The 23,562-nt window shown below is 36.1% G+C and overlaps 1 protein-coding gene across 1 annotated transcript; it reads left to right on the forward strand.

Moving 5' to 3' along the window:
* The first annotated feature begins 13,996 nt into the window (after positions 1–13,996).
* LOC101582372 (taste receptor type 2 member 14-like) lies at positions 13,997–14,920 on the forward strand. Its single transcript, XM_004626188.1, has one exon. The coding sequence runs from the start codon at positions 13,997–13,999 to the stop codon at positions 14,918–14,920; it is 924 nt and encodes a 307-aa protein (XP_004626245.1).
* The last annotated feature ends 8,642 nt before the right edge of the window (positions 14,921–23,562 follow it).

Here is a 23,562-nt window from a genome sequence, read left to right on the forward strand (position 1 = left end):
AAGGAGAAGATTAGAAATTCAGGGTTCTAAAGATCGCATAGCAGGAAATTAAACATTTGAAAACAACCCTCAACTTCACAAAATTTCTTTACTGCAGAACTTGAGGAAATGTCTTTCACTGCATATGGAAACAAATTAGTTTAATATCATGGTTCTTCTGTGTTCTTCCTACTGTATTAATTATTGTTTTCTAAGTTTTTCCTCAACTTTTACTAAATAGAATATCCTTCAGTCCTGAATATCCTGTGTACACTAAATTTGTTCAAAAAGACACATTTTTGTCCTCAGAATTGTGATTAAAGTCTATTATGCATGACACAAGAGTTCATACTGTGATAAATCTGTCACAATCATAAACTATGTTCTTGCCTTCTAAATCCTGAAAGTTAAATATTAAAATTCAGGCTGGCCAAATAGCTCAGTGGATTGAAGTGCCTGCAAGCAGGCACAGGGGCCAGGGTTCAATCCCTGGGCCTGCCATGCCGTACCCACCCCCAGGGTGTGCTGAGATAGCAATTAAGACTGGGCATGGTGGCACGCACCTGTAATTACAGCCCATGGGAGGCTGTAAACAGGTAGATCACTATTAGTCTGATTTAGTAGTAAGACCCTGAACACCCTATAGACCTTTCCCTAAAAAAATAAAAATAAAAATAAGTAAAATCCAAACACACTGGAATATATATGTGATATAAATTGCAATGAAAACAACAAGGATTTCCCAAAGTAGACTGAAATTTCCCAGGAAAAGCTAAAATATTTACCCTGTACCTAAGCAGAAATTGTGAGTTCTTCAAGTGGGTGGAAATATAGAGTACTTGTATGGAACACATGGATTCACAGATCTGAAAAATTCCTGCCATATTTTGCTAAGTTATTTGAAAACAGGAAGAGTATGTAGTTGTCATTTTTCTTAAGTTGTATATAAAAACATATGCATATATTATTTTATGTAATAAACTTAGCTAAAGAATTTCTAGATATATGTTCATGAGTAAAACACAGGCACTAAGGAAAAGCAGAAGAATAAAATGTAGCAATTTGGGTCCTGTTAGAAGTCACACTTTGTCTAGCACTGGTTTATAAACTTGAAGTTTTCTATTCTTTCAGTCAACACCTCGCCCCACACTGAACCAACAAAAGGGTTATTTTAGGTTCTTGCCCCCACAAATCTGAATAAAATAATGTGTAAAGGAGACACAAAGCCAGCGGCTTGGAGAGCAAGTAAACTAGTGAATTGAACAGCCTATTAGAAATCAAACCTTATAAGATGAATGACCAAGAGTTCATGGAACATAATGTTGATGAGATTGTGAGATCCTTTGTGATGCATCTGCATCTCCCTGAGATGCTCCCATGGGGGGAAATAGCAGCAGAAATCAGAGCACTGTGTAATGAAGTGTGTAAGACCTACAGAGGCATGCCTTAATGTTTGACAGGGTCCCTCACAGGTATCTTCCCACTCATATGCCTTTCATATTCATTCCCCTCATGGTCTCATCTATCCACTACAAGATAATAGAAAAGCACTACTATTCCCACCAACATCACTCAAAAGACCCTCTTTTCTCATTTCATTAGGTGAAGAAAAGTAGGTTGTGGAAAATGTTTATATTGACTAAATAAACTGGGCTGAAGCTAGTAACGAGCTAGGTGCTGAATAAGTTACTCCCCAGATGTTAAGTGCAAAAAATTTTACTTCTCTATTCTATGAACCTGAATTAATCCCAGTTTTATATCAATGAATTCAATTTCCCAAACCAAGTACTACAATTCTAGATATACCCTCAACACAGATAATTTGATCACCAGGAAGATATTAGTCTCTTCAGTCAGTGTGGAGTTCATCAGTGAAATAAAGCCTACACCAACATTCCCAAAACTAATTCTGCAGTGACTCTAATGGTTATTATATTCATACATAAACTTCCCAAGTCTAAGTATAAAAAATAAAGTATGATTTGTAATCTCCAATCCTAAATTTCTAACAAAACCTATTTTCCAAAAATCCAGCTAAATTTGTCTATTTTTTGACCTTCTGTAACTGTGCTAAAGGAATGAGTTCAATAATTTTCAAGTAAAAAATATAAATATTTTCAAAACATTTCAAAATAGCCTCTATCCATGAACTTTGCATCTTTCCTTATGCTGCAATTTTTGTAGCTGATATGGGAGTGAAAGCTGAGTTCTCATTTGCCAGCTTGCAAATAAAGATACATTCTCTTTCACTGTTTTGCAGGCATTCTCCCTTTCTGACCTTTACATAATTGAGTTCATCAAGTTTGAATATCAGCTAGTAAAATTTTTAAACCTAATATGTGGAGTATGCATTAACTGTCCAAATTGATTGATGCAACTTGTTTATGTGGAGACAATCTGAAAGGTTCATCATCACTAAGAATGTATTCTAATGAAATCTTTAGTCTTATAGAAAATGATCTGTGTTTGCCAAGTTTTTCCTTTCAGAATTTTCTTAGTTTTTCTACAAATTTACCAGAAAGCTAATCTTTCCTACATCTGGGGGCTGAAAACTTGTACATATACATAACATTTTTCCTAAAGCTACAAAAATGTTAGTTTACTTTAATGCTTTGCTGTTGTCATTGTGTTTCTTAGACACAAGGTACTCCTGTGTTGAGGGGGTGGATGGTCTTGGTGTAACCCCCTAGTGGTATGATGAACTCTTCTCAAATGAGTTTTTGGTATGTCCTGTAGCTAAACTTGGTTTTATCTGTGTGTTATGCCAGCCACTAAAAGGTCTTCAATATAAAGGAAGATTTTATCACAAGTCAGCTGAGCATCTGGAAATAGGATTTCCAATTCTGACCTGACTGCACAGATAGGATTTAGGTCTATTCATGCAATAAAGAAGAAAAGTTGTGCAAGGTGGTGACAAGCATATTTGAAAGGAAGAATGAATGATGTAATCAGTAGTGTCATCAAAATTCATGACTCTTCATACCATGAAATTCAGGTGTGGCACTATATATTGTAGGTGGAGTTTTGGCTTTGTGATATCACAATATCACCCATTGTATAATTATCCAAACTCATGGAAAATGTTGGTTTGTTTGGCCAGTTTGACATAGCCAAATGGCTATGTCATTTTGGCCAGCTCCAAATTCCTGACAAACTTAAATAATCATTACTATCATGACCTTATTTCTTGGTCATATTGGTCATATCCTTCATTGCTGTTATCTAATACCTAACACTCACAATCTAAAGAAAAAGAACTTTTATGGCTCACATTTCAGTCTACAGTTGGCTGGCACCAATGCAGGATGGCATAGCACAGGGGCATGTTGGAGGACTAGTTGCTTATGTTATATGAGCCAGGAAGTAGGCAGTGAAGTGACGAGCCTTGGAGCGTGACATACTCTTCCAGGTTGTGCCCCAGGGACCTGGATTTTATATCCAATCCACACTTCTAACTTCAAACTGGCCTTAGTCTTCTTGGTCAAACCACCTTCATAAGCCCCATCTGAAGTGCATGAGGTTTCTGCGGAAAATCAGATATGAACCCCAGCAATCTACATCAGAGATGTGGATGGTCTATCTATTTAAAAGTAGTGGGGGTCTATTTATTATTTAGCTATGTATTTAAAATCAGTAGTAGAAGCACCTATAAATAAGAGGAACTACATGATTTACACTTTTGTTTTAATCCTTGCTCATTACAAATGCTCCCAATGGCTTTGCATCTGCACAATCATCTCCCTAAGGATAAAACAACTTGCATAGCAGCCTGCACCAGCTTAATGACCTCTCATGCTCTGGGGTCCACCCACAACTGGCAGCCCTTAGGAAAAGTCCTTAAACAGTTCAGAGCTCTAGTTCTAAATGTGGTATATATAGGCCCCAAAATACAAAGAGACAAAAAAAAAAAAAGACACGTTGAACTTATTATGCAAGGCAGATGCTTATTCTACTGAGCTATCTCCCCAACCCTGTTGAACTTATTATGGCAGAAAATATAAGATAAGAAAAAAATCCCATCTGGTTTAGGAAAGATGTTTGCAGATCAATGCTTTACTCATCATATGGGTACCTGTATATATTCACATTTATGAATCTTCTATTTGATAGGTTTTTCAGCAGTTCAGTACAGAGGTAGGAAAGATAAAAGAAGCCTTTATTAACTTCAAAGACATGGAGAGGATTGAGGGCAGATGGCACAATTAGATTCTCTGGCCCGAGACAAAAAAAGATGAAGCTTTTAGGACTTTTGTAGGGGTGGAGTTTGAGGGCAATGTTCAGATATCTGAGGAGGTGATTGGGGCCTTTCCTTTGGAAGCAAGAAAGGTAAAAAGATATTGCATCCTGGGCTTGTTTTAAGGGCTTCAGCCATGTTATATGACCACCATAATAATTCAGCAATTCATTCCAAGGCTCTGGCCTACCATTCTCAGCTTTTGGTTGCTATGAAAGTGGTGACATGTTCCTGAGACTGCTTTCTACTGAATGGGGCCATAGTCTTGGGGGTGATGGGGGTTGACAGGATGATGGTTCATGCTCATGTAGAAACTAGTGTCAGGTGTCTCAGGTAGGACAAGAAATTCATCATTAGTGAAGGCCCCCATCAGAGACTGAAGAAATCTTGAATAAAGTTTAAAAAAACAGCACGTTATGAGTACCTGTCACCATGATTAAAGGACACAGGAGAGGAAGCAAAAGGGGCATCTATGATCTGAATGTGTCATTTTACCATGACTATGTTGAAGGGGAGGAGTATTGATATTTTAATTTCTAATACCAATGTGTGGAAAGGGAGTCAGGGGCATCTGTAGGACCTCAACACAACTGTAGAGGGGACTCATCAGAACTACAGAATAAGGTGGTGGGATTAAGAGGGTTCCAGGTGGATATGGTGATGGAAGGCTCCTCCATGAACATCAGGTAGATTTCTTGTGTACAAGAAGGACTCATTAGGACTGGAAGTGTCCTGTATGTGATGTGTTCAGTATGATGATGGAGTGAGTGGTCTATGATAGATTGTCTTAAAGTGAACTTTTGTCTCTTGTGCTGGTGTGGCTGCTGTTGTGAGAGCACAAAAATGTGGAGTCTATCGTGGAACTGTGTTGTCTAGTTTTAGGAAGGTAGGCTACTGCCTGAAAGGATGGTCTGTTTTTATGTCCTAAAATGCTCACTGTGTTGTGACCCAGAGAAGAAGTGTATATGGTACAAGGCTGAGTCAGGTTGGGTAAAGTGAGATCTGGGGCCCTTAGGAGAGCCTGTTCTAACTTTGTGTGTGTGTGTGTGTGTGTGTGTGTGTGTGTGTGTGTGTGTAACCAGGGATTGAACTCAGGCCCTTGCACTTGCTAGGGAAGTGCTTATTCTACTGAGCTATCTCCTCAGCCCCTCTGTTGTAACTTGTAAAAGGAGAAATCCATAGGAGCAGTAGGTTCAAGAGGCTCCAACAAGGCACCATTTCATATTTTATAGAGAGGCTGTGCTAGGGAAGCAAAGTTGGGAACCCAGATGTGAAAGAAATTGGCCAAACCAAGGAAAGATAGAACTTGCTGGTTAGTGGTGGGCACCTGAAGGTCACGAAGCCAGGTTTTGTGATCAGCAGTACTTGTACAAGCAGTGAGAGTGAAAGTGAATCCTAGATATTGGACTTTTGGTGAAGCTATCTGAGCTCTGGTGTGGGAGACCCTATAATCTCATCCTGACAGAGTTGAGAAGACTTGCTGTGTGTCATGGGACTAGGGCATGAAATAGGGAGTAGAGGAGGAGGTCATCAATATACTGAAGAAGTAGGCTGGGCTTGATATCAAGGGTCTCAAGATCAGCAGCAAGAGCTTGGCTAATGAAATGAGGACTATTTCTGAACCAATGATGCAGGATTGTTCATGTCAGCTGTGGAGACTGGAAAGTGTCTGGATCCACTTATGTGAAGGCAAAGAGGTCCTGGCAATCTCGGTGTAAGGTTATGGTGAAAAAGGCATCCTTAAGGTCTAGGACAATAAAGTGAGTAGAAGAAGGAGGGATAAGAGAAAGCATAGTGTAGGTGTTTGGCACCACCAGGTGAGTAGGAATAACAGCATTAATAACTCTGAGATCTTGAACCTAAACAATAGGAGCCATTAGGTTTGAGGTTTCCTATGGACTGCCAGCATCACTTTTCTCTTTCTGTCTATATTTCCATTTTGTATTCTCTCTACTATGAAGCATTAACTTATTCCTGTAGAAATTTTTAGCTTTCAGTATGTAAAGTATAATCAGAGGAAGAGACTTTTTTATTCCCTAAGGGAGAGCTGGAAAGCAGTAACAAGAATGCTTTCTTGTATCTGTAACAGGAGACCTCCTGCAGAGGTGGCTGAGGGGCATGGGAGTGAGTGGGGAGGGAGGCAAGCTGCAGGCTTCACAGGAAACAGCAGTGTGTTTGCTCTGTGGGCTGTTATTCTTCCCTTAGCTGGATAGCACAGAGGGAAGCGCTCATGTTGTTGAAGAAAAAAAATGTGCAATTAGTTGTTCCTAGATCCCACTTTGTCCCAAAGTGAGAAATCTTGAGGAAAAAAAGAGTGTAGTTGTAAGTTGGGGAGGGAGAAGTAAGGAATGCGAGGAATAGATGACCAAAGAACTGGCACAGGCAGATGAGAGAAAGGCAGGGGAGAGGGAGCAAAGAGAGTGAAGCGGTGAACAGTAAAGTGTCAGAGATGAAGTATTCTCGCTGGGGCGGGGAGGGGCTGCTGTAGTAGCAGCAGCTCAGGTGTTGGCTGGCAGAGGCTCCAGGTGCACTTCTGTGGGTAGAGTGTAGGGGAATCTGATCTCAGAGAGAGAGAGAGAGAGAGAGAGAGAGAGAGAGAGAGAGAGAGAGAGAGAGAGAGAGAGAGAGAGAGACAGAGAGACAGACACAGACAGAGAGACAGAGACAGAGACAGAGACAGAGACAGAGACAGACAGAGACAGAGAGAGGAGACTGGATGGGTTGTGGGGTGGCTGAGAAGGGCATGTCTTCAGAAGAAATGAAGCCTTTAAGGATTTCTGACCATATAGCAGGAGTTTAAAAGGTTTTCCCTCAGGGGACTGACTTCAGTTGTGGAGTTCATACTGTGCCCAAGCCAACTGGCACTAAAAGGTTAACTTCTTTGGTTTTATGATCTCCCTGAGGACAAGGGAGCTAAGATTATGGACAAGAACTGGGAAGGGGAGCAATTTGCCTTTACCAGACAAGGGTAGTCACCCTCTGCCAAAGACAATGCAGACAGCTTCCCTTAAATCTGAGACTGGAAAACTCTGTAGGAGTCAGCTCACCTGGACTGTATGAGGTGCACCAGTGTTGGATGCAGGCTGGCAGCAGCAAATTGGCAAGTCCCAGAGGTGAGAAGTCCAGTGGATAGACAGGAGCTCATGTCTCAGTATGGTAGGTTTTTCAGCAGTACAATACAGAGATAAGAGAGATACAAAAAGCCTGTATTAACTCCAAAGACACACAGAGGATCTAGGGCAGATGGGGCAGATATATCCTCTGGCCTGAGACAAAGAAAGATGAAGCTTTTCTGGACTTTTGTAGGGGTGGAGTTTGAGAAGGAAGTTTAGAAATATCCAAAGAGCTGACTGGGGTCTTTCCTGTAGCAGAAGGAATAGTGAAAGTATATTGCTCTCTGGGATGCGTTGGAGAAGAAGCAGGAAAGTGGTCTCTGGGAAGAAAAGGTGCTGTTTTAAGGGCTACAACCATATTATATGACCACCATAATAATTCAGCAATTCATTCTAGGGTCAGAAGCTATCATTTTTGGCATCTATCTCATGTTTCATTTTATTATATTTCATATTATTTAAGGACCTCACCACATTATGCTTACATGTTAAACAATGTATATCTAATATGCAGAATTAGAAAAAATATTTTTGGAAAACGTAAGTTAAGCTGAGACATGGCTTATGGAAGTAGTTTACATGTGTGTTTAGTGTATGCTCAGCATGAGTACCTGGGTTCAAAGCTCAGGACCCAGAAAATAAAATAAACAAAATAAAAATAAAAATTTTAATAGCTCTGTAGGAGACTTTATACTACTCTGACATAAAAAAAACAATTTTATTTTTCTTTAAAATTCCATTTTCAACATATAAAAATTTTTTATTTTTAAGAAAATAGAAATAATAAAATGATACATAATTTTAAAACAAGATGATAGGAAATTAACAATGGTGATTATATTGCATATAGTTATCACCAAAGTAATTTTCAGATTACCAGATGCAGACATGTAGGATTGATCAAACAATATAAGCACATACTCCTACTTTCAATGAACTAGTAGAAGTAATACAACGAACTTAACAATCTTATGTTTGTACGTGTGTGTGTGTGTGTGTGTGTGTGTGTGTATAAAATTTCCCTTCCTTCTTTTCCCCTTCCCCCATCCCAGGTGTTCTTTTCATTGACTCATATATTGAAAAACATAGTGAACAGCAAGATACATAATTTTTGAGGAACATGGGTCAATGTTATACAGTAAGTACTATTTGCCTAAGGAGAATTATTGTGTAAATCAGGTCCTTCCCTGACTCAGTCAGAAACTTTTTTAAGTTTTGCTCTTTGTTTGTTTGTTTTTTGCATTTTCTTTTTGCATTAGAGAACATTTGATTGAGAGACATTAACATAATTTGTTATTTCTTACGAACAACTTTTTAATTTCAGACATATGAAAACAGACCCACAATTCTAGGGCAGGCAGCAAAGTGTCCCAAAATGCCTAGAGCCTCAGGGCTTTTTGTTTGCAAGTTCCCAAAACAGTAACTTTAAAGCTACAACTATTGTTGCACAGGTCCTGCTTTACCTTGGTCTTAACCATCCAGTAGAAAAGTATGAAGATGAAATATAGGAAATAAAGCCATGCTGTTATGTTGAGCTGTGGGGGACTCAGGTCAATAATTTCTGACATTGCCAGTTAAACAGAAGACCCAATGCTATTATGGGCTACTGGACTCTTTTAGAATATTTTGCTGAGTTTACACACCTATAATATTCAATAACGGAACTTAGAAAAAATGGGGTATACCGATGAATGTCCATTTTGTATCTGTGTATTCAAAGTGGTTAGGATAGATATATAGTTGCATTCTCTTAATGAATAGAATGATTTGTTCTAATGGTGTTTGTAAATAGGATCACAAGTCTGCATCTTGTACAGCAATTAACCACTAAGAAGAATATATGCAGTGTATTATTTGTTGAAACTGTACTTCCGATTTGATTTGAAACTGTCTCATTGCTATCTGTTTATCAATAAAACTTTGGAAAAAAAACTTGGTTTAGCACTGATTAAACACATTCTCCAAGTCAACATACAAAGAGCCAGGTCAGCTATGCTCAACATTGGCCAGAGCATTGTAAATTTATGGTAATCTGCATTCTTCCTATCTAGCCAATCTGACTATGACAGAATCCCAAAATTTTAATTTAATAGGGATGTAAAACAAATATCATTCCTTCAATACTTCAAAGATTTTCTATTAGTACTAATCAATTAATTCCATGAAGAATATGATATTTAGTTTCTTACTCCCTGTCTTCCAGGAAAAGATTTTTGTAGGTTCCTAACTTAGTCCTGCTTACAAGAATGTCCCTTAATCCAAGGTCAGGAACAATATGAGTATTTCTTCATCAGTTCTGTCCATTGAAATTATTCATTTGTGATTAGTTAAAAAAATACAAATGCATTAGATCCACCTTGAAATGGACATGAATCAAAACTCTAGAAAGCATTGCCATTCTCAAGCTTTTGCTCCAAGCAGTATCATATAGGTCTCTTTGTATCCCTACTGACCACTGTTAGTTCAGACTCTAAACTTGAACACACCAGAGAATGCAAACAGGTGCTCACTCTCCTCAGGACTTATATCAGGCAAATGTTTACAACTCTTTGGAAGACACTACATGAATTCATCTTGAAAAATCCTGTTGTGTATTTTTAGGGATCTGTGTTAAGGGACTTAGACTTTGTTCAATCACAGGACTCTAGTTCACTGAATTGACTCCATGCTAGGCTAAAACTTAAGTCTGGGCTCAAGAATGACTATCAGCTCTCAGTTGCTCTTGGTGTTCAGACACAGACTCTAATTGTTGGAAACCTGTGGGAGGCACAATAACTCCAGGGCCTCCAATACTATTGCAAGTGAGTCTTTCTAAATCCTGTGAATCTGCCACATCATGACTCCATGTCACATATCCCTTAATGGTCACCTGAGTGCCTCTCACCTAAAAAATTCTCTTGGTGCATCAGCGTCATTAGTTACACTGACTTCCTCTTCCCCTACCTCTGCTGAACTAAGTTCCTAGTTCTTTTTACCCCGCCTATTTCCCATAAGTCTCTTGCTATGTCCCGGAGGTGGGACTTCCTGTCATAGCCCAGTTGCCTAGTTACTCGCGCCTTTTACCCGCCGATGTCATTTCCCTATGCCTCCAATATATATATATATACCCAGCACCTCCCCTGAATAAACAAGACTTGATCAGAATCCTGTCTTTTCTCCATTTCTCACGTCTCCTGTCCTTTGACCACTCCTCAATTCACCGCTCCTCTCTCAAGTGACCTTCGTTGACTGCTGGTTTGGGACAGAAGCCCCTCTGGGTCCATCTCTTGATCCAGGAAGTCTATATTTATAATCTCAAAAATATATTACTGGAATCCCAACGAATTAATTCCAATCTACCACTCTCAGTGCAACTCATGATGAAAATAAAGACACTACTTATGGGAAACCAAAGGGCCCTAAGTCTAGCCATAAAGATGGCTTTCCAGAACAAAAGAGCCAACCCAGGCCTGCATCCAGGTTTTATTCAATCATGAAGGAAGAGTGACTTGAGGATGAATGCCTGAGAATTGTGAGAAGTAGGTGAGTACTGTGAACTGAGCTAGGCAGGTGACCTGTATTTACCTCTGTCATATGCAGAGAGAAGGATATGCAGAAAAACTAATTTGCATTATACCACTGAGATCTTATCCAATGTTTTGGGATCCAGTGCTTCAGTCCTGATGAGCTCTGATGTGTAATCTTTCAAGCTCCAGGAATTCATAGCCTCTATCTTGAAGCTCAATCCCAGCCAACAGTGTGGAGCACTGGCTCTTTGTCCTGTCTCAACCTGGCTCATATTAAAGAACAGCAAGTGTAGGTCATCAGGGAAATGCATATGCCATCTTCAAAGATTACCACCAGCACCTTGGCTAGACTAATATGCATCACTTAAGGCCAATTGAAAGGATCAAGAGAAGTCCTAGCCAGCTCTGTACATATCAACACAAGGAAATAGATTCAGGCTCAGGCAAAAATGGAGATGATCACGCTTCTTTCACTGAGAGCTGCTCAGGTGGCCCTCCACATCTAATGAACAGCTGTTTTATGAATCTACTCAGCAAAGCTTTGGATTTCCCTACTTTTTATGCCTTTCACATAATCATCAATAAGTTCATGTTGCCAATGCTCAGTCTTGGTCCTGTATGTCTGATGAGCAGCACTGAGGAAATTCATCTGCATTCAGGCCCACTGTGTCATCAGTGGAGCTTTATCCTTGCTCATTACTCACCACTCTCAGCCTCTCTTTTAGTTCTGTCTCTTTTCAATAGTATCCAGTATTGCTAGGGATCCTTTCTTCAATTAATAATCAGCTCTGCTGAGTTTGCTGGTGACCTCAGAGTCTCTTTATGGAGAGACTCACAGAGGTAAATCAGACTGATTGCTCAGACATATCTAAATATCTATCTACATCTATCTGTAGATATCTATATCTATATCTCTATATATATTTAAAATGAAAACACTTTTTCTTCAAGACATATTTAACAGTAATACTACACAAATTTAACAAGAAAAAGGGATCTTCAAAAATGATTTTGTTTCAGTTTCTCTTAAATCATATGATGGTGATCCAGAATTTAGTTTCTAAAAATAACTATGATTGATATTATGTGATAAGTGTAGAAACTAAGGAGAGTGACAACTCTTTAACGATTTGCATATACTATACTCAGTATGTAAAACTTGCCAACAAAAGTAAAATGAGCACAAAATGCCCTGAGTAACCTTAATATATTGGCTAGGACATGGGTAAAGCCACTGCTTTTCTCAAGGACTGAACTGTTATTCTGATTTCTTGGTGTAAAGCGCAGAAATTATCCTTGATTCTATTCTCATTCTGTCTGGAAATACCACCTTTCCCTAGCAGGTTTTGACCAGGTGGAATATAGAGTGTTTCCTCCCAGACTGGACAATGAAGTAGGTAAATCTCCACAGGGGTGAGTATAACCCTTGCCAGGGACCAATCTTTCAATTAATCTTAAAGGATTATAAAATTTCTTCACCAACTCTCCCTCCACAGAGTACCACCTGGTGGTTGTTTGCATGTCTCTATGTCTTCTTTATCCAGAGGGGCCAAAACAATAAATCCAAATGACCCTCCATGGAATTTCTGAAATGATAAACAACTTAAGCCTTTCCTCCTTTTAGGTTGACTACAGCAGGTACTTTATCACAGTGATGGACACTGATTCACACAGGGATCTTTACCTGCCTTTATACTAATAGTATGTCTATGCTTTTGTTGTTAGGAGTTTTCTTTTTCTTGAAATTTACCATTTTAGTCTTTTACATTTTCAGTATATTTGCTCACTACTGATTGAAGGAAATGAAGATCAGATCACCCGGTCAGGGTGAATATTCTTCTCTTTCACTCTCATCTCTGAAGCTTATGGTACATATTTTTCTGCTGTTTTTACAACTGTTGCTCAATTTGCTCCATTGGTCCCTTAGCTACTCTTTAGCTACTGAAGAACAATTTTTGTAGTTATTTTGCAATTGAACTCATCCAGTATTACCTAACTTATCTGCTTTATTTTCTGGTAGTGAGGGTCATGGAGCTAATATGGGTGGGTGGTGAGGGAAGGAGGATACAATCTGGAGGTCTTCAGGTGATTGGAGGAAACCACCACCCAGTGCAAGTGAGAGGCAAACAGGAGGATTCTTGCTGTACAAGTGAACTTGTTCATTTCTGTATGTGCTTCATGGGACCACAGATAAATTTATAACTCTTTTCACATGCACAGAAAAGATTGTACAGAATATCATTGGATATTTATATCAGTAGTACATAATATTCATTTTAAAGCATTTTTAAATAATTTTAACAATGGCTGTGACTGTAATGTATGGCAAGTGTTTATTAAAGAAAAAAATCTAAATTATTGAAGCCAGAAAAACAAGGATTTTGATCCAAATATATCTTTATGTAAGATATCAGTGTTATTGTGTATGAGTATGTTTGCATGCTTTTGTAAAAATTAAAATGTTAGGTAAATATTATCTTGACATTAAACATTCAATAAATAATAGCCTCCTTGACGTAAGCAGATAACTCACAATTCCTAGTTAGAGCTTTGCACAGCATATGCATAGGTCACTGCACAGATTGAATATTGAAGTATTAAAGAACCTCAGTGTTTAAGAAATTACTTGGGGCCAGGGAGATGGCTCAGTGGTATAAGCACTTCCCTGGCAAGTGCAAGGGCCTGAGTTCAATCCCACGTTCCACCAAAAAAGAAAAAAAGAAAAAAGAAATTCCTTATATTTGTTTAGATTCACTTGTATTCTATATGAATTAGAATTTTGTAATGCTATTTTCCCAGACTTTAAGAACTCAGAATAAAATGGTAAGACAAGAACAGCAAAATGGTGTAAAAAAAATATAGCTTTTTATGATGTTTCTTTTTTACCAACAACAACAGATTCCAAACTCCTGTGTGCAAGACTCAGAGTCTTTAGAAGAAACTCAGCTGGGATGGCTGGAAAATACAAGATTCTCAACCAGAGCACCCTGAACCAACTCATTAACTAATTTTGTTTTTTCTTGTTTGATAAAACATTGATAAGAGACATTTTTAAAGAAACTACATTTTTAATTTTTAAAGAATGAAATGTATCCAAAATTATAAATAAATGCATTAATACATCTTTAGCAATTATAATGTACACTGGGCCATTCTCACTGATAATGGAGAGTGTCGTGCAAAGCATATTTGTGTTGATTTTTACTGTGGAGTTTATAATGGGAAACTTAGGAAATGGATTCATAATTCTGGTGAACTATATGGACATGATCAACAGCAGAAAGATCTCTGCAGCTGATCACCTGCTCTCTGCTTTGGCAATCTCCAGGATTGGCCTGCTTTGGTTGGTATTCACAAGTTGGTGTATTCATGTATTCTATCCAGATTTCTTCATAAATTTAGTAATGGTAAGAGTAGTTTATACTACTTGGATCGTAACTTTTCATTTTAATGCCTGGCTTGCCACATGCCTCAGCATCTTTTACTGTCTCAAGATAGCCAATTTTTCCAACTCTATTTTTCATTACTTTAAGTGGAGAGTTAAAAAAGTGGTTTCAATCACATTGGTGCTGTCTTTTGCTGTCTTATTTTTAAACCTTTTGCAGTCAAATATATATATGAGTATCTTAGCTGATGAGTATAAAAGAAGCATGTCATACAATTTCAGTTCACGTTACTTGCCTGAGTTTTCAAAACTACTTTTCTTCAGCAACATCATGTTCACATTCATAGCCTTTGCTCTGTCTCTGGTGATTTTTCTCCTGATCATCTGCTCCCTGTGGAAACATCTGAAGAGGATGAAGCACAGTCTCAGAGAATCCAGAGACATCAACATCTCAGCCCACATAAAGGCCTTGCAAGCTGTGGTTGCTTTTCTAGTACTGTACATGACTTTCTTTCTGTCACTTTTAGCACAACTTTGGAAACATACATTTCCTGCTTTAATCTTTAGTTACACTGCTCAAATCGCTTTTCCCTCAGTCCATTCCTTTGTCCTAGTCCTGGGAAGTAGTAAACTGAAACTGGCCACTCTTTCGTTGTTGAGAAGTCTGAGGTGTGAATCCAAAGATGCTGAATCTTCAGGTTAATAGATCACTGGAGGGCTGATCTATCATTTTTCTGAAAGGAAAATCATTCTGGAAATTCTCATATTCATAATTTTCTACTTCTCTATTATTCTATTATATGCAAGCAGAACAATCCAAAGACATTATAATCATATATATTTTCTCAATTTATATAATGTGTAAAATATCAGATAAAAGGGTGAAGTACAGATTGTTGAAAATCAAATATATGAACTCTATTACTTGAGACATAAAACCCTATTTGAGAACTAAAAACTTCCACAGTCATAAGACTAATTTATTTCAAATTCCATTATATGTTATTATATTCAAACTAACAATTATTTTAGCACATTGTTATTAGTATATAATTTCCATTTGAAATTTATATTCAGAATATTTAATTTTAATTCACAAGAATACCAAAACATGGTTATGATAGTCTTTTGATTGAATACCGTATTGGAAAATGGATACATTTATGTATACTGTCATCACTAAGCAAGTTATCATAGGATTAGCAAATTAGAGTAATTAATGAAAGGCAAATATATAATTAAAATAAAATCTTTTGTGTGTATATATTACTAGTACTGATTGCATGGTAGAAGTTGAAGGTGAATAAAAAATTAAATGAATTTTTAAAGTAAGTGAAAAATCAGAATGAATTAGGTTTAAGACATGTGAAAAGAAAGTGAGACAATTGCTTATGTCCTATGTTTAGTTGTGTTAACCTGTCAGCAATATAGAATCCTATCCTGATGTTCCTCATCTAATAACCTATGTGTTTTATTGACTTTTTGGGCCTACAAACCAGATGTGTTCTTTGGATTTCAGATTCACCCTTGAATTTATGATCCCACATATCTTGCACAGTTGTGTACCTCTTATTGATAGGTCCTCAATGTCTTATTTTTGTACAGTACAACTTGTAATGTTGTACTGAAATTCTGTGTGATTGCACTATACAGCACAGTACTGTAGTTTTATGTCCTATTATACATTATAATAATATATCCAACAGTTATGAAAAGAGAAGCAAAGTCACTAAGCTGCAGTTTCCTTTGACCATTTCTTTCTTCTGAATATTGTAATATATATAATATACATAATTCCTCATTTAGTGACCAACTCAGGTGAACAGTCACAGCAGCAGCACTTTGTCATTATATAAGGAGTGTTTGCATACATTTATAAATTAAAAATTACTTATTCAGGTTTATTCTTACAAAAAAAAACTCTTTTAAACTGTCAAGGTTCAGTTTTGACTAGGTTTTCTTCTAGTGTTGTTTCTTAATTCATTTACAGGAAAAAGGAAACATCTTTTATTCATGTCTATTTGGATCATTATTAAGAAATAGACATTGCAAAATATAAAATGGGCATTTGCCTATGGCAGTCAGTAAGAGAAAATGTTATAAAGCATCTCTGTATAAAATTGTTTTATATGTCATATTGTTTGCTACTTTCATATGTGTAATAATTTTTTCATGTAAAACAACTGGGTCTCCACAGTGTTACACACTTATCTAGAAGAGCATGCAGATGTCAACAGATAGTTGTAGTGATAACACCCAGCAGACAGAGATGTTGCCTCAAATTCAAATAAAAAGTTAACAGGAAGATGCTGTTCACAGCCATGCCATGATCTGGTGGGAAAACACAATAGAATTTACAATTTCGGTTCTTATGTTAAAATGCTTTCAATTTTTTCTATAGTATCTTAGGATAATATATGCAATGATTAATGTATATAGAAAACAGATATAGTAATTGTTTTACTTGACTTTATATTGAATTGACAATAAGATATTTTACACCATTGTGTGTGCTTTGGGTTTAAGCTCACTCTCTTGTCTTTTAAAGGTAGAAAATTATATCTGCATGTAAGTATTTATAATAAGAATAAATAAATTGACAATATTATTCGTCTTTATAGTCAATTCTGTTATGATGCTATCAACATAATGCAATATTTGAATATTCAAAACTTTAGTTAATGTGGTGATCCTGGCATCTCTGTAAGGAGAATTTGCTAATATTTCATGAGTAAGCATAGTTCTGGTTTATCGTGAAATAAATTATTTCACAATTAAATCATGGATAATCCTTCTAATCTTAGCTCTTCTAATAAAATTTTCCTTTGAAATTACCATTATAGGGGCCGGGGAGATAGCTCAGTAGAATAAGCACTTGCCTGGCAAGTGCAAGGGTCTGAGTTCAATCCCTGGTTCCACCAAAAAAAACAAAGAAAGAAGAAAGAAGAAAGAAGAAAGAAAGAAAGAAAGAAAGAAAGAAAGAAAGAAAGAAAGAAAGAAAGAAAGAAGAAAGAAAGAAGGAAGAAAGTACCATTATATATTTCTCTCTTCTCTGTTAAAGTAATGACATATTACTAGTGTTAAATAAAACATAAACTTGTTTGCAAGTTATGTGTTATATAATCAATGAAATTTCCTAAGGTTTCTGTATTTTATATTATTATAAGAAATTTGAAGATCTCAAAGGCAAAGTGAAATTCAGAAATTATCCACTAAGTAATTGCAAGTGATATGCAAAATAGAAAAAGTACAATCTGGTTCCTTGAAAATTATTTTTTAAACCTCCTATGGTAGAAGGTGATTGATTCATATTTTGAAAGTTCTGAGGAATGAAGGCATAACTGTGTAATCAGGGACCAAAATTTACCTTCTGACATTTGATTAGTGAATATCATTTAATAGATGAAAAGGTGGAAGCTACGTCCCATATACATCACCTCATGGAACATGCTACTACTAGACCTACTTCAAAAAGAATGTTATAGATTGAATCATTGGCTCAAAGTGGGTCAAATATTGAAGCCCTAAACCAAAATTTCACTGTATTTGGAGACACTTAGGGAGGTCATTAAAGTTAAAATAAATCCTGAGTCAAGGCACTATTAAGCCTTGTGCCCTAAGGAGATAAGATCCCAGAAGTCCATAGGTGCAAAGGAAGTCATGCAAACTCACAGAGGACAAGGTCTGTGAGAAGAATGCCTCCTACACACAAGCATGAGGAGCCTCTCAAGAATCTTATCATTCCACTCCAAAAGTCTTGAACTTACACTTCCAAAACTGTGAATAAATAAATTTCTGTGCTTAAATCCTCAGGCTATGGTATTTGGTTTGGAAGGTAATGTAAAAACAAAATTTAAGCAAGAATGAGTACTATTTAGGAGATGAAATGTTCAATATGATAAAAATGTAAGCATTGCCTTCACATAAGTTGTTATACAGTGGGTTTGTTGTTCTTATGGTTGTTGTTGTTGAAAGCAACCTGTCAAGATTCTACATGAAACACACTGTACAAAGGTGCTGTAATATTTTGTGAATATATTCTTCTTAAAATAAAGTTTTTCAAATAAAATTGCCTACATAGAACATATTAAAAATGGTGAATAATGCAAATAATGTATAGATATTTCAAAACATGTTAAGGCCTTTGATTAGATTGAAAGGAAATAGTAATGCAACCCAAGCATACTAGAAATTGAAATTTATACTGTATTTGAGTAAATATATGTTGCTTGAAATATCAAGAAATGTATGTTACAAGTAGGTTTTTTAAAATAAATAGCGCACTTCTCCAGAAATGACCATCAGTCTGCACTCACATGTTCCTCTGGAATGTTCATCCAAAATTCCAGATATAGACAGGGTCACACTGAAAGCCATCTTAGAATTTTCCCACTCCTTGTCTTTGTAGAACAAGTAGGAGAAGGACATGGGATGAAGAGGTGTAGGAAGAACTGTTGAGTAATTTTCCCTAAACCCAGAAAATTTCTTCATTTTCTAAAACTCCAGGATGTAACAGCCACTGTGCTAGAGGGAAGAAAGGGACACTCACTCTAATAGCCACGTCTATGGAGAAAGATGACCATGATACAGTAAAACTCAAATCATGAGGCAGCTGCAAAAAAAAAAAAAAAAAGAAAAAAAGAAATCTTTACCTTACAAAGAAATGAACTCAGGTGGAAATTCTGTCTCTTTTGGGTAGCTGAATAGCACATGACTGCGGCAGGTAACAAGTTCAGCCTCATAGGATTTTGTGTCAGAGGCCAGTCCTGTGACAAGTGTTACTTAAAATTAACCTCTTGTTATCTATGAAAGTTCATTAAGTCTCCTCAGTATTTACTTTGGAACCATCTACAGCACTTCTCAGTTCTTCTATCAGCCATACAGATGATTCTTAGTCATTGCTTGACCAAGTTGCTCTATGAAAGATTGGGAGACTTTTTCTCCTGGTGATTCTCTTTAGGCATACTATTTAATAATGATTTTCTTCCTCTGTGGTCCATCTGTCTCCTTAGTCAATCAGTCAGGGAAAAGGCTTCCTCATAGCCTGCATGATTGCTGACCTCAGAGGGCAGGAGCCAATGTATTGGCTGTTCTCTTGTCCCATCTATCATTTTAGTTTCTGCCTCTAACCTTTAGCTATTGAATATCCAGCAGAGAAAAGCAGTGCCATTCCATTGTAGTGGTAACAATGAACTTAATTATTATTATATCATATGAATATCAATGAATTTGAAATATAAAGTATAGCCAGAGAACTGTTCTCTCTTGCCAAACATTGATGTTCTAGTAGTTGAATCCCTGTAGAATGGTAACAGACATCAGTTACACCTTCTTACAGAGAAAATCTGAAATCAAAAGCTACACATAGTATTTTAGTATAACAGTCATGTTGAAATTTTTGTAACACATGTAAATCTCCATTTTGATAGAGAATAGCCTTTTAGTCAATTTTTATCTAGTATGTAAGAATCTACTATCTAATTTGTTGTCCTTTAATGGAATGTCATTGAAGAAGTTTGTAAGATTGACTGGACTGTTTAATACGTAAGCACTGCTAAGTGTAGAGGAAACATCACAGCAGTGTTTGTTAAAATAATTGTTTTGCCACTGATTTCATGTTGGTTCATGATGAATTTCCTATTACAAGTACCTTGAGAAAAGAGAAAAGCATATGTCTGAATCTGAAAGAAAATATTTTAAAGCATAAATAATATCAGTTTTACATTTTCAAAGACCTGTACATGTAGAAGGCATGAATATATTTACCATGCGATTAGGAATAATGAATGGCCAAAGACATAAAAAAATGTTAATTTTGTACCAAGAAATTTTAATAATAAAACTTTATTGCTTTACATATAAAAAATAGTCTTTTGGTGATGATCAATATAAACATGTACCAATAATATTTTCAATAACAATTATTGAAAATATTATATTTTATTTATATAAAATATTACATTGATGTCTCCTTTAAATTTGTGGAGATTACTGAGACCTCATTTATAAATAAGGACTAGAGAGTTATTTTCAGACAGCTGCTTCCTTGTTCTCTAAAAGGAGTCCTGTTTAGCACTTTTTCCCTGGCCTTATGGATTTCTGTTTAATTATTTTAACAAATTTTGGAGACATGACCATGTGATCATAACACATTGATGTGAACTTAACACATTTTTTACTGATGAAAAAATTTCAAATTATTATTCACAGACAATAGGTTTTGCATCTATAAAACCAATCTTGTTATCAATTTGATCCATTGGAACCCTGGGTGGAAGTATGTTTTTAATTTTAATGACATTTATCTATAAGGCAACATAAATTATAGACAGATATTTCAAAAACACAAAAATGCAAAAAGAAAAAAACATTTCCAGGTACCACATGCCACGCCGTCCCCACATCCAGGCGCACTGGGCTGGCCACTGAGTCTGGGCGTGGTGGCACATATCTGTAATCACAGCTCTGAAAATAGGAGGATCATTACAAGTCCAAGCTGTTTACTGAAATGCTATACTAAATACACAAAAATTTTTAAAGAAGAAAAATGCTATGCTTAAATAAAACAGCTGCTTACAGATTGGATAGAAAGACAGACAAAGGAATATACCTAAGATTTCGTTTATAAAATCTGACTGCACTCACAACTTGACAATTGAAATATAATTTTTTACAATTTTTGTTTGTAATTGTGAATGGACTATTCAGAATTTTTTTTTCAAATATACAAAAAGTTTATTTTTCTTGGCAATTTAAAAATACATAACAATTTAAAATGAATACACATAAGTTAGTGTTTTCTCTTTACTATACAATTGATTAGAAGGAACTGCTCCATTCAGTTAAAATCTAATGAATACCATCAATTTTCCTGGCTTATTTTTCTCATCAGAATTAGTAAATAAACATAATTTTGCTGACAGTTGAAAGATGCTTAGAAAAATTACAATTCATAATTCACAGAAAGCCCTTTAAAAACTCTTTGTCTCAGGTTGTCTATGTTAAGGGTAAATAATGACAGCACTCTTCTTAGGAAACCCCTCTTGGCTGGGGGATGCAATACTAACAGGCTATGTAAACAGAGGAAACCACCAGAATTTTTAGTACCAGTACTGTTGCCAACTTCATGAAGTTCACTTGTCACATTTTAAAATGGCTTGAGTTTGAACATATATACTATGGCACAGAAAATTTCATGATTAAATCAGATAAGTGATGGTAGTTTTATATGTTGAAAATATAAGAACCATATATAAGGCTTTAAAGTGTGACTATAAAATTCTTCTTAAAAACATAAATACAAGACTTTTATTTATCAAATTCAGTTTTTCTTCACTAAACTCAAATCAGTAATGCTGTTACTCAAATTCACTCTGGAATTTCTGAATTTGCTGGAAAAATTAGCCTTGTATGTTTCACTGTATACATCAAATGGTCAAGCACTGACCCTGTTTGAACTACTATTATTATTGTGTATAAATTTTTCTCCCCAAATCAACTATATGCCTACAGGGAAAAATAACTGTTAAATATGTTTTAAAAAGGAATGAAGAGTCAAACATGGGTTTGAAAATAGGAGTTCTACAAAGATTTCACGTAATAGCTGTGTCACTGGAATTAAGTGCGAAGCCTTACTTCACTGTTTTGAGGATATCACACTCATTTAGCATGTATGTTAAGAAAAGTAAGTTTTATAGGCAAATCTCATAACTCTTAAAGTCTCAGAAAGCAACTGAGAAGCTCTGAGTGCCAGCAAAGCCACTTCATCCTTCTATGACATCAACATTAAACATTATATTCCATCTGTCTACCTGTGAAACTTTCACATTTTCTTTTCTCATATTTCTTTTAAATACATTTTCACTCTCTCTCAATCTATATTCAAAACAAGCAAAGTGCATTCAAGTCCCTGACGTAGCAACAGCTTCTGTCCATCGCACCCATCGCCATCAGAATACAACAGCAGCATCTCACAGTACCACCTCTATTTTTAAAAATGGACTGCTTAAATGCTGGGTCTTAGTTTTCATGCCATCTAAAAAAACATTTCCCCTTAGACTGGATAGTACAGTTTCAATTATATACTGCCTTTTAAGAAAATCAATGCAGCCTTATAAAAGATTAACTCACTTTTAAGGCTACCTTCATTATTTGAAACTGAGCTACTCAGAAAATGATGTTAGTGAAAAATTTCTTTTCTACTTTCCAGTTCCAAGAACATGAGAATAAACAGTGCATTATACTTTCAAACACCACTGCTGTGGTCCAACAATTAGTGAAGTTTTAAATCTGGTTTAAAATTCTTTTTGTTTTATTTTGCTTTTGAAAAGTGTGGCCCATTTCCACACAAAAGGAGATGTATGTTAAGACTGCAGACTGACTGTTTAATACAGAATTTTTTGTAGGTCGATGAGAAGAGATCTTTTACAATAAGAATTCAGAGAGAATAAAAGCCTTTATCCATAATCAATATTTTTGTATTTAATTTGTTTTAAGAATGCTAGCAACTTTTATGTTCCTCTCTTCATACATAGCCGCCTCTAGTTCAGCCATCTCTACACTCTGTCTCTAGTCAGACCTTCTTTTTTCTTTTCTAACCTCATTCCTTGCAGCTATTTCTGCAATGCTTAATATAATTTGGGTTAATAGTATCACTTAGGTAGACCTTTTTTAAATAACACTTGTGGAATCTTTGTGTAAGACAATACAACAAAGATAAGTGTAAAGAAATTATAAAGATTTAGGAACCTTTTTCTTTAGCTCCTCACAAACTTTTAGATGATTTTTAAAAATTTTTCTATTTTTGATACCCTGCTTGTTACTTTTCTTTGGCTCCCCTCCAGAGCTGTGGCCCACTTCCTAACTTCATACACACACAGCAACCCAACACCTGTTCTAAGGATGTGATTTTGATATTTAATTGCATTTTTAAGAAACAACAACATATCAGTTTGTCTCACTTGCGAATCAGGAATTTGTCTATGTCCAGCTTAGTTATGTCCATTTATGTTGCTATAATTACTCCCCAAACAAGAAAAAAAATCAAAAAATATATTTTTAAAAATAGGAATAAACAATTGCATATTTTTACACAGAAATTTAGAAATCTAACCATACGCAGCACTGTAGCAGGACAGTCTTATGGCATTTTTTCTTGTCTCTTGTTTTCATTTATTACCCTTTTTTAAAAAAAATGTACTTGAGAGACAGTATGGCATTAATTGACATTACATTACAAGCAGTACATATTTAGAAGACCAGAATGACAGGCATTCCAAGCATGGCCCTACTATTACACATTGCTATCTTCAGTGTAGTGGCTTAGTTCACAGGTATCAGCATATA

The sequence above is a fragment of the Octodon degus genome, unplaced genomic scaffold (assembly GCF_000260255.1).
Source record: "Octodon degus isolate 3935 unplaced genomic scaffold, OctDeg1.0 scaffold00012, whole genome shotgun sequence".
Taxonomy (NCBI): domain Eukaryota; kingdom Metazoa; phylum Chordata; class Mammalia; order Rodentia; family Octodontidae; genus Octodon; species Octodon degus.